The 12,838-nt window shown below is 36.1% G+C and overlaps 1 protein-coding gene and 1 long non-coding RNA gene across 7 annotated transcripts; both read right to left on the reverse strand.

Annotated features, from left to right (window-relative positions):
- Positions 1-667: 667 nt before the first annotated feature.
- Positions 668-2,627, reverse strand: LOC133705634 (uncharacterized). The gene is made up of 2 exons (XR_009844315.1): positions 1,208-2,627; positions 668-1,007 (listed from the first exon to the last, which is right to left on the reverse strand). It is a non-coding gene; the product is annotated as an uncharacterized LOC133705634 (long non-coding RNA).
- A 335-nt stretch (positions 2,628-2,962) lies between these two features.
- On the reverse strand, positions 2,963-12,605 carry LOC133705632 (uncharacterized). Of its 6 annotated transcripts, XM_062130941.1 has the most exons (17): positions 12,466-12,594; positions 12,043-12,074; positions 10,813-11,007; positions 10,594-10,720; positions 10,454-10,491; positions 10,154-10,247; positions 8,508-9,589; positions 7,909-8,040; positions 7,283-7,355; positions 7,136-7,175; positions 6,887-6,959; positions 6,492-6,557; positions 5,373-5,450; positions 5,105-5,277; positions 4,248-4,294; positions 3,462-3,693; positions 2,963-3,371 (listed from the first exon to the last, which is right to left on the reverse strand). In XM_062130941.1, the coding sequence occupies exons 3-17, from the start codon at positions 10,995-10,997 to the stop codon at positions 3,016-3,018; spliced, it is 2,796 nt and encodes a 931-aa protein (XP_061986925.1). In that variant the 5' UTR covers positions 10,998-11,007; positions 12,043-12,074; positions 12,466-12,594; the 3' UTR covers positions 2,963-3,015. The 6 variants fall into 6 exon arrangements, with proteins under 6 accessions (XP_061986925.1, XP_061986926.1, XP_061986927.1 ...); XM_062130942.1 differs by lacking the exon at positions 12,043-12,074 and having other exon boundaries at positions 12,466-12,605; XM_062130944.1 differs by lacking the exon at positions 2,963-3,371 and having other exon boundaries at positions 3,491-3,693; positions 4,199-4,294.
- Between the last annotated feature and the right edge of the window lie 233 nt (positions 12,606-12,838).

Below are 12,838 nucleotides of genomic sequence, written 5' to 3' on the forward strand. Positions count from 1 at the left end.
TTAAAAAGTTTCATTCAAACTTTATCCTTCAATTCCATTACATATCATGTAATTTTCAGTATAAACACTTTTTAATTGAATTAGATTTCACTTGATTTTGTTAATCTGCTGACAGATAGAGATAATGAAAGCTGTATACAGTGCTGAAAATGACAAGCTGCTGAAATTGCCGGTGCTTCACAAACCCCGCCGCCGCCTCATCCTCCAACTCCATGGACTTACTCTTTTATCTGCTTGCAACACCAACCATCTTCTCAACCTCATTTCATTATACTCCTTGCTTCGGCAATTTCAGATGCCCTGTGTAAAGTGCTTAAGATGCGGAAATTATGGTCACCAACGTGGTGATCGTGAATGTCCATTGAAAGATGGTATAATACCTGAGTCGTCTAAAAAGAGATGATAGCTGACTGTGATTATGGCTGAACACACTCATGAACCACAACAGGAAATAAACAATTAGAAAGGATTTTTTTTTATTTGACAGTTGAATTGCTTTTAGATTGAAAATACTTTCAACCTTGTTAATTATACAAAGAATTTCATAAATCTGCATAAAAAATAAATCAATTTGTCTGCAACAACAACACATAGCAGCATAAATATGACTCTATTTGTAATGTTCTTGCTTTCGAACCGGAATGTCAAACCGTACTTGCGCAACGAAGGAATATAAACTTGCACCTCAACCATTACATAGAAGAAATCAACGAGGCATATACAATCAAAGAGAAATTGGGAAGGGATAAATGGGAGGATGCAAAGTTTATTGTTGCAATACACACTTTTCCTGTCGAAAATCATGAATTTTTCAAGAAATTCATTATTGAGAGTTTTCAGAATAATAACCCAGCTAGCTCCCATCATATTTTCCAAATCCCAGCTTCTTTTTTTCCAGGCACTCCAACAGCTGATCTTTGTTGCTGGGCTGTAAGAAAGATGGGGTTCCTCCAGGTATAGCTCATTCAAGCTATGAATATCGTTTCAGTTGAATTTTTTACTCTACTCTGGATAAAAAATAAAATCCAGAGGCAAAAATGCTTAGTTACCAGTGTTGTGAAATTGAATGAAGATTGGCTAGTTGAATAACACGGATCGTTCTGTAAATGAAAAGCTAATATGATCTGAAATTGAAAGGAGTGTCTTATTGAAATGAATTTGATTACAAGAAGAAAGTAGCAAGGAAAAAATTGAAAATAACACCAACCTCGCTATCATCTGTTTTTGCCACAGTAGCAGTAAGGGGATCATCTTCTTTGTAGACCACTCTCTTCTTTGAGCATTATAACATCTTTTTTTCAGACCACTTTGGTGACCATACTTTTTACATTGCGCACTTCAATTCCACATGCTTGCGATGATTATTCATGTTTAGCTTGGATTCTTTCATCTTTCCTAGGCAGCAGCAACTCCATCTAGAGTTTCCCCACCTCGGATTGGTTCCCCTTCTTCCTCAGGAACAAAACATAATGTTCCCATCGAACGATTCAGAAAGTGATATATACAAGGAGGAGGCTGGTGGTTAGCAATGCAATGTCGCAGCATTGCCATGTAAAATTCCCCCCTTAAACTCAGATCCTCCATAAAGCAAAAGGTTGCATAAGATTCTTTATTGTCTTAAACTGTCAAAACCTACTGCCCATTACTTCGCATGTGTTGAATGGCAAGCGTCCCTGCAGACAACCGGCCATATGCCCTGCAACATCTCCTTTGCTTTCTTTATTTGGTCGTGTAGTTTAACTGTGTTTTTAAAGGAAAAAAATTAAATTTTTTTATATATTTAACGTAATAGTATTTTCAATAAAAGTAACCTAAACATCAGCAAGGCTACTTGAAACATTTACTGTGGAGATTTCAGCAAAAACTTATTAATTTATTTGAAAGCAGTAGCATTAATTTCTTCCTTTGTAATTTTAACAAATATAAGTAACCTAAACATCAGCAAGGCTACTTGAAACGTTTACTGTGGAGATTTCAGCAAAAACTCCAAGCATAAAAAATGTTCATGAAAGAGATCAGAAAAAAAAAAGTACAGCAGAATTCAAGGTTGGTGACAAGCTGTAGTAACTTATCTGTTCTGTATAGGATTGGGTCCTGTATAGACTTTCCTCTTTATTACCATCTTTATATGCATTTCTTTTGAGGCCACCGATACTATTAGACATGCAGGATTGTTCTTCAGCTCAGAACTAGACCCACCTCTGAAGCTACTAAACTTTCCATGCCCAACAGCATAACATGGAGTCTCTAACTGTGACATTATCAACAGAAGAAGAAGAGATAAGCAAAGCCAGCTCTCTTCTTAGAACCCCCATATCTTTCTTCCTTGAAACCCCCAATTCATGGCATGGAAATGGAACCCTGACTAGAGTTATGTTTTGTAAGAAGTAAGGTAAGCAGGAGCTGCAGTGAGAGATGACTGGAGGTGGGGATTTCCCTTCTTGGCAACTTATTTTTGCTTACCGATTTCAGAGCCTAATTTCTGCTGAGAAAAGCTCTGTAGGTTTAAGCAGAAAGAGAGCCGTTCAATTTCCTAACCTGAAAGTAAGTTTCCCAATGTCTCTTCCTCCAGTCTTTAGCTTTCTATCTTTTAATTTCCTCCAGAAACGATGATGTTTTCTGCCACTTCTTTAATTTAGCAGAAATGATCGGTCCATGAAAATCATACATGTAACTTTCGATATCTTTAATATCATACATGAAAATCATACAAGTCAGCTATCGAACTCAAACTTTTAATTTTCTTTTTTTAAAAAAAAAAAACTCTAAAATGATGTTTTAGTAAACAAAAGATCGGGTTTTTTCATTGATCTGGATGAGCGAGTCACCGGATTAACTGCTGGACCAGTCTTGTAACATTGCCAAAAAATCTTATTTGTTTCAATTATTTTTCTCAAGAATTCTTAATTAGACTAGTTGATGTAAATGTCCCTTTGTAGCTCACTTTTTTTTAAGCCAGATCTATCGAAAATAACAATAAATATCCATAGATTATGATTAACGTTTTACAGGCTACTATCTCTTCCTTGCCAAGCATATATCAGCATCAAACATTTTGATTTCTTGACACCGTACGATTCCGGCTGCTCCACCAGAGCAGAGCCATCTCTCACTACCTTTGTTCATATTCCATCTAACTCTATGCATTGCAACCATTTTAGGTGGGATGCTTTCAACTACATTCCCAGCTCCCTCCTTTCCGCCACCTTTCTGTTTGACATCTTGCTCGTCATCAATGCATACCAATGCTTGATCCTCTCCTTCCATTTGCTTACTCCCACTTTTTGATTTTGGTTTCCTCTTGCTTTTTGTAGCTGTCAATGTTTCATCTGATCCATGATCCATACCAGGATCATCACCATAGCAAAGAGCTGCGACGAGTTTGACAAACTTGATGACCAAAAGAGAGAAGAAATGCGAAGCTAACAAGAAGAATATAGGGGTGAAAATTTTGCACTTACCTAATGGTGGATCATCTGAAGTAGAAATTTTTGTGGCCTTATTTGACACAGACAAACGCTGCTTGGATTTTGGATTGTTCCCAACATCGTTAACTGGCTTCTTCAAAGGTAAAGGAGTATCTGGTAATGGAGTGCCCACTATAATAGCTGATTCATCCTCACTCAAGGACCCACAACCAAAATGTGGGGCCCTATGTCTCGATGGATCTTTCTCCACTGCTTTTGTTGTGAGCTGATTATGAAAGCAACACTATAAGCTTTAGCAAATGCTCTGAAGTAGCTTAGAGTACACAATCCACAATATGTAATTATTCAAACTCAACCATGAATTGTTTGTTAAAAGAGTAGCATCAAGTATAAGACACATACTTTAGTTATCCACATTTTTCATGCGAAGATCTATCTATCGTGAGTATGTTTTGATGCCAATCCTTCATGTCATTGATGAAACTAAGTAATTCAACCAAAATTTTGCAAACATGCTCAAGAAATATGGAACAAGTAAAACAAGTACAATTACAGAAAACACAATCCACAATCCCAGGTGACATGTTAAACAGGTATGCTACAAAATAATTCTTGTTTACACCAATGTGCCAGACTCCTGCCAAATTAAATTCATGGATACAATGTGGTCTCCCCTCTCCTAGCACTCAACATTAACAAGTGTAAGAGGATAGGCCCCTGCATGACACAGAGACTAATGATATGATGTCACATGTATGTTATGTAGGAACCTATCACATTGTAGAGATAAATCATATTGTAAAATGGGAAGCCAGCTACCTGGAAGCGGCAAACAGTACCATCTGCACTGCAATATGCAACCATGCCTATCAATTAAAAAAAGAAGGAATTGTGAAAAAGTAGATAGAGTAAGGACAACAAACAATAAGAATCATTTTTAATTGACCCGATTGCAGTTATATGCAATAGAAAACAGATTGTAAATTCCACCAAAGAAATACCTAAGTTACAACATATCACTATAAAAAAGTTCTCAAGAAAAGTGGAGGACAATGACGCGGTACCCTGTTTCTCCAGTAGAGCTGACCTGACTGGATGAAAATGGCCCATTTGCAAAACTAGAAGTCTATTCCATTAGGTCGAAAATTTTCTCAAATCAACAGCTCACCAAATCATCTGTATTCATTTCGACACATCATAGTCTTAACAGGTATTATTAGTCACCCGGCATAAGGGATCACTTTCTACTCCAACTAGATTTATTTGTTACAAACAACAGAAACAGAATGGTCGACTGGATCAAACAATACTGGAGGAGGCATTTTGAATTTTGATATTTGAGAGGGACTTATTTATGCATTAACCATAAATTAAAATAAACATCCATTACTGTACGCCAGTTGGGTTGCTAACAACAGAGCCGATCAAAATAATGATAAAGACCATAGTTTTGTAGAAGAAAGGATCCTAATCTAAAAGAGCAGAACCCAAGATGCAACAATCAAATAATGTTGCATAGGCAACTCCAGTCACAAATGCTGTAAGATGATGATCAAAACCTGAGGGAAGAAAATGCAGTATACCATACCACCTTTCGTTTTGTCCCCCAATTTTGATCAAGCAATTAATGAAATTACATTGTTTCAGTAATAAAGCAAATGACAGCACAAGAGTACCCGTAAGCCTTGACACTTGAACGCTCCAGATAGCGAAGGAAGAACAATTAACAACGTGCATCCCTAGTTGTTTTGGTCCAACAGAAGGTTTTCCATTGACGGCAGCATCATATGCAGCCCTTGCCAGGCTGAGGAGTCTCATTGTTCCATCATCAAAGGATAAAATTATACATCTGAAAATGCAAACAATTAAAGGTTCAATATAAGCGAATAACCTTATCAATAAAATCCTCAACCTGTGATTCATTCAATAAAAATAATGCAACACCTTGGATCCGGCAGCCAATCCAGGCTATATATGAGTTTTGGTGCTGGATGGAGGTCCCACAAAGGTCGGAATGGATCACTGCAATTATTCAGAAGCTTAGTTCTACAGCAACTATATTTCAACAAAGAAAAAATACATATGGAATTGATCTCCTCATTCTACAGGTGAAGTAAAGTAGGGATTTAGAACTTCCTCCTGCTCTGAAAACATAACAATGTTGCATGATATATACAGCCAACATGTGCAGAAGTATTCCACATGGAAAACTAATAAAATAAATTCAACTCTCAGGTGTCTTTTTCTACCACCTATAAATGAGTTCCTGACCATTAATGTTGAGATGAGAAACCAGACAAGAGGGAAATGTTTATATATATGAAAGGGGAGCATGAATGCATTAGGCCCCCTCGCTGCAAAGATTGTTGATCAGTTTTTCTTAATCCTAGAGGACAAGTCAATATTCGAGAATGGCCACTCAAAAAAATCCAACCACAAATAAATATGTCAAGTATGATGCATAGATTGATAAGGGCATATGAAGACGCTCAACTCTAAATCCCAATATCAAAATGATGCCAAATTCATGGAAACGTATCACTCTGATTGCAAAATGCTTATCAATGTTTTGTTTATAGGAGTTTTCTGTGCTGTGATTGTAGCAGTGATAACTCCAGACACAAAGGAACCAGAGAATATAGTCACAAAAAATTAGAACAAGATCATGAAAAATTATGCTCCACCTCTTCAGAGGCTTGTTACTCTACAAGTATACATCACAAAAGTTTATGAAAATTTGGTGCAAGCATTAAGGAAAATGGTCTCCAAGTCTTTTGAACTTGAAACCTTGCTATACCCCTCTGTACAGTCATCCAAAGCTTAGAGCACATAATGGTACTGGTGTGCATTAAAGTATGTCTACTACAGGGCAAGGATAAAGGGCAGTCATGATAGTTCTATTACACATACTGGAAAGTTCCATACAAGATCACGTAATCATAAGTCTTATCTGAAGCAAATTGAGCATCTAAGCAATTAAGCATTTTTATATCAAATGGCACACGCAAACAATGACATCAAAATAATTCCATGTAATTGTGAAAACAAATAAATCATACCTACCGTATGTCCCAAAACTTCAGGCCCATATGTCCAGCAGTGAGGATAAGATTTGGACTCTCTTGGTCACTGGAAAATAGTTTGAAGGCAGCATATTTTATATCTCAATTATAAGCACAAGATATGAAAACTTTGGCTAGTACAATTTCTTTGAATAAACATCTTGAAAGTTTCCATGCAGCCCTTACAGGTAAAATAGCATTATACACGATAATATTTCTAGATGGGTTATTGACAGCACAGAAATTTTACAGGCAAGGAATATGTCATTCCCAAAGTAGCAGGATTATATATCTTCAGATCTAATAAATAAAAGTGAAAATTTGCATCAAAATATCAGAGGTAAATCAAATATACAGCTAGAAAAGCAACAGACTGAGTCATCTGACATCAATTACCTTTCAGATGGGACCCATGCAATTGCTCTAATAGGAACTGTATCTGCGCTGAAACAAAGCAAAGGCCTTGTATCTGTAGATTAAAAAAGGGAAAAAATGGGATGACAAATCAATTTAGATCAGAAACTTCGACCAAATTTAATTTATAATAAACCTTGAGACATGACATAAACTGTATCCACACTGTATCCACACAGTTCACACAGAAAGAACTAATATATGAAAGTCATTAGACTCATTTATTATTACCACCAGATGCGCCACTTGCAGAGAATTTCCACAAAGCAACCTGAAAATGAGGTGATGAAAGGCCAAGACACGATTAGACTTTGCCCCAAACTGTGGCAGACAATTAAATTAATAACAGCAGAAACAACAGGATGGTTGACATATTACTGTTCCATCATGGCATCCAGCAAGTAGGTAATCATGAGGGTATGAAGTTGACCACTCTACTGCCAAAGGGATGCTGTATAGGATTTTAAAAAAAATTAGAAACAAAATAATAATAAAGCACGCTGCAAAAAATAAGATCAAAGAGCAAAAGGCTCTATAATTTATGACAATTCTTCAACAATCTGAGTTGAGTGAATTTGGAATTCAATGATAAAAGATCTTCATCAATCATTCTATTCAGCTGTACACATCACTTCAAAAACCACAAAACCCCGAATGTCAAATTCCCTTGTGTGACATCTATTGACAAGGATGATAATACTTTAGTTGCAGTCCTTTCATTTGCTATATTATTGTTTTTTCTCCTTTAGAAAAATGAATTTACTTCTCTCCACTCAAAAAAACACAGTACAAGGGTACGCTTGGCTTCCACCATATATTGCAAACCAAATCATTCCATGTGAAAGTGAACTCTCCGGGTCAGAACCTCTACAAACAGAGGCTTCTAAGCTACATACCAGATAGTCCCGTTAAAAAGAAAACCTAATAGTGTATTCTTAAATCTCTTTATATTCCAGTAGTATTTCATATTAATATAAAGAGCATAGAAGATATCACCACATTACCTCTGTATACCTCCACACTTCAGAGTGGAACATCTGAATACTGGCTTTATCTTTACAAAGCGAGGATCTGTGCCTTCTAAATTAGAAGAAGAATAAACTGATTTCATAGCATGGGGGAGAGGAACATCCCATCTGCATTTGATAGGGGGGGTGATCAGACAGTATCGCATTGATAATTAATTTATGCTTAAAATTAAAAGCAACACCTAGCATTTGGGAGAATTATGGTAAGAGTTACATTATGGGTATAATGAGAGGCAAAAAAAAGAAAAAGGAATAATGGGCAAATGAAGTTATATGTTTCCTAACCACTTCTCACCCCCAAAACCCCCACCCACCCCCAACACTCAAATGACAACATTATTTTTTTCATTTCTTCAATTTGCAACATTCCAGCAATGAAGTGTAAAAGTCTCCTTTCAGTTTTCCAAGAAATCATCAGCAGTTATGTTCTTAGTCTAAAATTCAACATGATTACATATGATCAATTCCTTCTATTAATCATATCTGAAAATGCCAGAACTATTGGTCATTATAGAAACGTCAATCCTTACTATGAATATTATCTCACACTAATTCACACGAAGAAGATGACTTACACTTCCAAAGATCCATTTCCCAACAAGACAGCAAGATAACCCATGCGATGCTGGAATTTGGAAGGGGGTGCATTACAAGGCTGCCATTTGACATCCCATGCGACTTTTCCATTGTGAGCTAGGCATAATACAACTCTTGGCAAATCAGCATCATTTGGAATGGAAGAAGTAGGATTGATATCCAAAGAAACATTATCAGAACCATAAGCTGGCATTGCAGTGTTGAGTCCAGAATTCTCATGTGTTTGGTAGTTTACAGTTGAAGATGTAGAGTTGATATCCAAAGAAACATTATCATCTTCATTATGAATCAATAACAGTGGACACGCAACATCACCAGAATCACTTCCCTTCCTTGCATTACTATTCAATCTTCTACTTTGTGCAGTAGTTTTAAGATTTGCATTACAATCAAATAGCTGTTTGGTGAATTTTTTTTGTTCTTTCACCTTGTGTTTTTGTTTGGCCTCATCTTGGCTGTTTTGAGAAATCCCTTCTATAGAAAGCAGTCCAGGTGAATCTTGTGGGTATTCAACAGAGAGAGCTTGGACATACTGGTTGCTGCTATCCAAACTATCAAGAGATTCATTTGTTGGGTTCTTCCTAGGCCGTCCTCCCCTCTTAACTTGAGCTAAATTCTCCTTTGTCGCTTCATTAACTGGAGCTAAAATCTCCTCTATGGCTTCATTACTGGGTGATTCTTCTATTGGCTTTTTTCTAGGTCTTCCTTTAGGCCTTTTAGCTGAAATCAACTCCGTGGCTTCGTTACAGGGTGATTCTTCTATTGGTCTTTTTCTAGGTCTTCCTTTTGGCATCTTAGCTAAAGCCTTTGTGGCTTCATTTCTGGATGATTCTTCTATTGGCTTTTTTCTAGGTCTTCCTTTTGGCCTGTTTAATTCAACTGATTTGTCCATCTTGGATACATTGTATCGAGCTCCCAGTTTTGATTTCTTCATTGGAAGTGCTTCCTCATCCCCACCGACATTTAAAACACACCATATCTGGACCATGCCTCTGCCAGTAAGTGGTACACCTATTTTGTGATAGTAAGATTCAGGAGGATGGGCAGAAATAGCAACAAACTACACAAATTGACAAAAGAATCAAGTCAAAGGTCCCCCAAAAAAAGTCTCCAAAACTTATGGAAGAGATTAAGTATCAACAAGGAAATATAGTCAGGCTATGGATCATAGAGGTTCAACCTTGTTTTTGTATAATAATTGACATTTTATAGTCGACTAGACATTATTCATGATGACACCAATCTGAACTATCTAAATGAATGCAGTTTTACCAAATCCAGCAATCGATATCAATATATAAAGCTACTTCCAAGAATTTTATAAATTTGCTCAAAGATAACTGAGACTTGCAGGTTCTTCAATTGATGTTTTTTTCCTCATGCATGTAACTAGGAATAAGACATTCTTCAGTAAGTTAGAGGTGTGAATTAAATGAATTGACCAGGCTATGTTCTATATGTTTGCATGTCTATGCAAATGACTCCATGATCTTGTTAAGAAAATGTTATCTGAATATTAGGGACACATAAATGAGCAGCCCATCAATAAGAGGTCAAGAAATTCTTTAATAATTCAACTCCATGACCATAAAGGCGAAGGCATTAAGAAAGAGATGAGAGAAACCTCGCGTTTGATATGATTGTCAGGCCTTTCATGAACCCTAGGACACCAATCCAATGCCAAAACAGACCCTCCAACATACATCACAAAATCTTTACTGCAACAAGATGGAAAGAGAGGTTTGAAATGTGCATATCAGAAATGGAGAAGCAATGGAGAAAATTATAGAAATATTCTGAATGTTAAAATTTTGATGTATTTATTATAGATAACTCAGAATGTCAAAAAAAAAAATCTGCAACACAATCAACTAAAACAAAACAAGCGACTGCAATTGAAAAGTAAGGCAAGTCCAATTTATACCTGGATTCTGGAGAAGTGGCACCAACATCTGGTCTCTCCTAAATCAGATTGCAAAGTAAAACAAATGTTATAATCACATATCATATATCTACGAAAACCTAAAATACAATTAAAAAAAGAAAGACCTTCACTTACGGTACCTTAGGAACAGTTGCAGATGAGAACAGCGGTAGATTTATTCCACTGAGAACACACTTCTCCAGAGAATTATCCGTTTCACTAGCAAACCTAATTATTCTCGGGTCGTACTTATAAAGCTTCCACTCACTAAATGTGCATAAAAATAAAAAATTATACACAAACACAAGAACAGCAACAAACCATCAGCATGGAGTTTATACACAAAAAAGATTACTGACCTCAAAAAAGTGATAGAGGACTTATAGCACTGAATTTCAATTTCATCCACGGAATCAGTTTGTGCTTCTCCACAAAGTTTAGAAATCATGTCCATTTCTTTAAAGTGATTCTCAACTGAATAATCGAATGTTGAAACTCTAATGCCAACACCATTGCCTCCTAATAATTCTTCTTGTTCTTCCATTCTACTAATTCTACACAAGTAATTACCAATCAACAACAGCATATAATCCACATTTCCCTTTAAATATTTCTTCAATAACAACTTAAAAAGTAGCTAAAACTCCTTAAGTCAGAATTATTTAATGCTCACAATCAAAGTTTCAAGCTTTTAAACCAATGCTATAATTGGTTACCAAAAAAATAGCTACATACCATGTTCTTAAGTTGGAAAAAAAACCGAACCCCATTAAAAAGAGAAGAACAGAAAAGAAAAGACACAACTAATGATGACATACAGAAACCCATTTAAAAACCAAAGCAGATGGACAGCATCATAGGAAAAGGAGTATGATCAGCCAAAAAATCCGATAAACACAACCGAAAGCAACTAAAAAGAGCAGCAAATGAAACCAACCTGCAGAAACCACAGGAAAACTAAAGGAAAGGATAAACTGAGAGACAAAAATCCCAAAACAGAACATGCATAGATAAGGCAAGAGCAAAACCCAAGAAAAGATTTTAGAAACGAAATAGTGCTATAGAAGCAATAGAGCACTAAGGATTTCACATAATGAACAACTTCCAAAATTAAGCTAGTCAAAATACCAGTCAGAAAACAAATGGAAAACACATTACCAAAAGACGAAGACAACTCATCGCTAATTTACTGTGTTTTTATTTTTTCGTTGTAGCTTTGTAATTGTAACCAGCATGAACAAGAACAACGATTAAAAAACAGTTGAAAAGAAAAAAAGAAAAAGAAAACAGACAGGAAAAAAGAATAGTTGGCCAAAGCATTTAATAAGCAAATAGTGGTAAAGATCAATTAGGCAAGAAACTTCATAGAATTAGATTGCGTTAGAAGACTTAATAAGCCCATGAACATCTGCAAACAATGGACTTCAACAATGATGATTACAGCCAAACCCATCCCCACTGTGATAATATTTCAGATGTAACAATGCAAAACCCAAAGAAATTAAACAGAAACGTGTGCCCTCAGCTTCCCACACCCGATTTCAATTGAAAATCAACAAATCAAAGGGACCAAACATGCAAAGAATTACCAGTGAAGAGGCCCAAACACCAGCAATTGGCCCTATATGCACAACAAAGCTCCAACAGAGTAAGAACAACAAACAGTTATCGAGGATAAAATTGAAGGGCTCAAAGATGAGAAAAAATCAGACAACTGGAAGAGATGGCAAAAAAATTAAGCAAACTGAAGCCACAATACTATGAGAGTGTGTAAACAGCAAAAATCAATTTTGTTATAATGTTTTTTGGCTAACAAACATAAGAACAAAAATAATGAGGAAAATCTGGGTTTTCAAAACAGAATATGAGAAGGCACACGCCTTTAAGGCCAAAACCCCATCAAATATTCGAATAATAGCACAAGAAAACTCAAATCTCACTACAAGTAAGCAAAAAAAAAAGAAAAAAGAAACCAAGTTGAGCAAATTTATTAAATAACACAAAAAACATACCTTTACGGGTTAAACCGCAACTCGGGATCGTTTAGCCGGAGCTTCAACACCTGCTCTACGTCGTTATAGTCAGGTTTGTGTTTGGAAGTATTGTAGGAACAGACTATCGCTGAGAAACGTAAGCCTCGAAAACGTTGCTGTCTTCGATTAATGAAGAGTTGCTGTCCCGTTATATACGGTAGTAATTTAGAGAAAACTCTTATTTTACCCCCTAAAATTTATAAACAGGTCAATTTGCCCCTTGATATTTATTTTTGTTCAATTTACCCAATTGATAACAGCAGTCTGATCCAAGGTTGTCAAAAATGCATTTTTGACACGTTACGGAAAATACAAAATAAACTCGGATCATAAAATTGTTAGAATTTTTTTA

Source organism: Populus nigra, chromosome 10 (genome assembly GCF_951802175.1).
Source record: "Populus nigra chromosome 10, ddPopNigr1.1, whole genome shotgun sequence".
Lineage (NCBI taxonomy): Eukaryota > Viridiplantae > Streptophyta > Magnoliopsida > Malpighiales > Salicaceae > Populus > Populus nigra.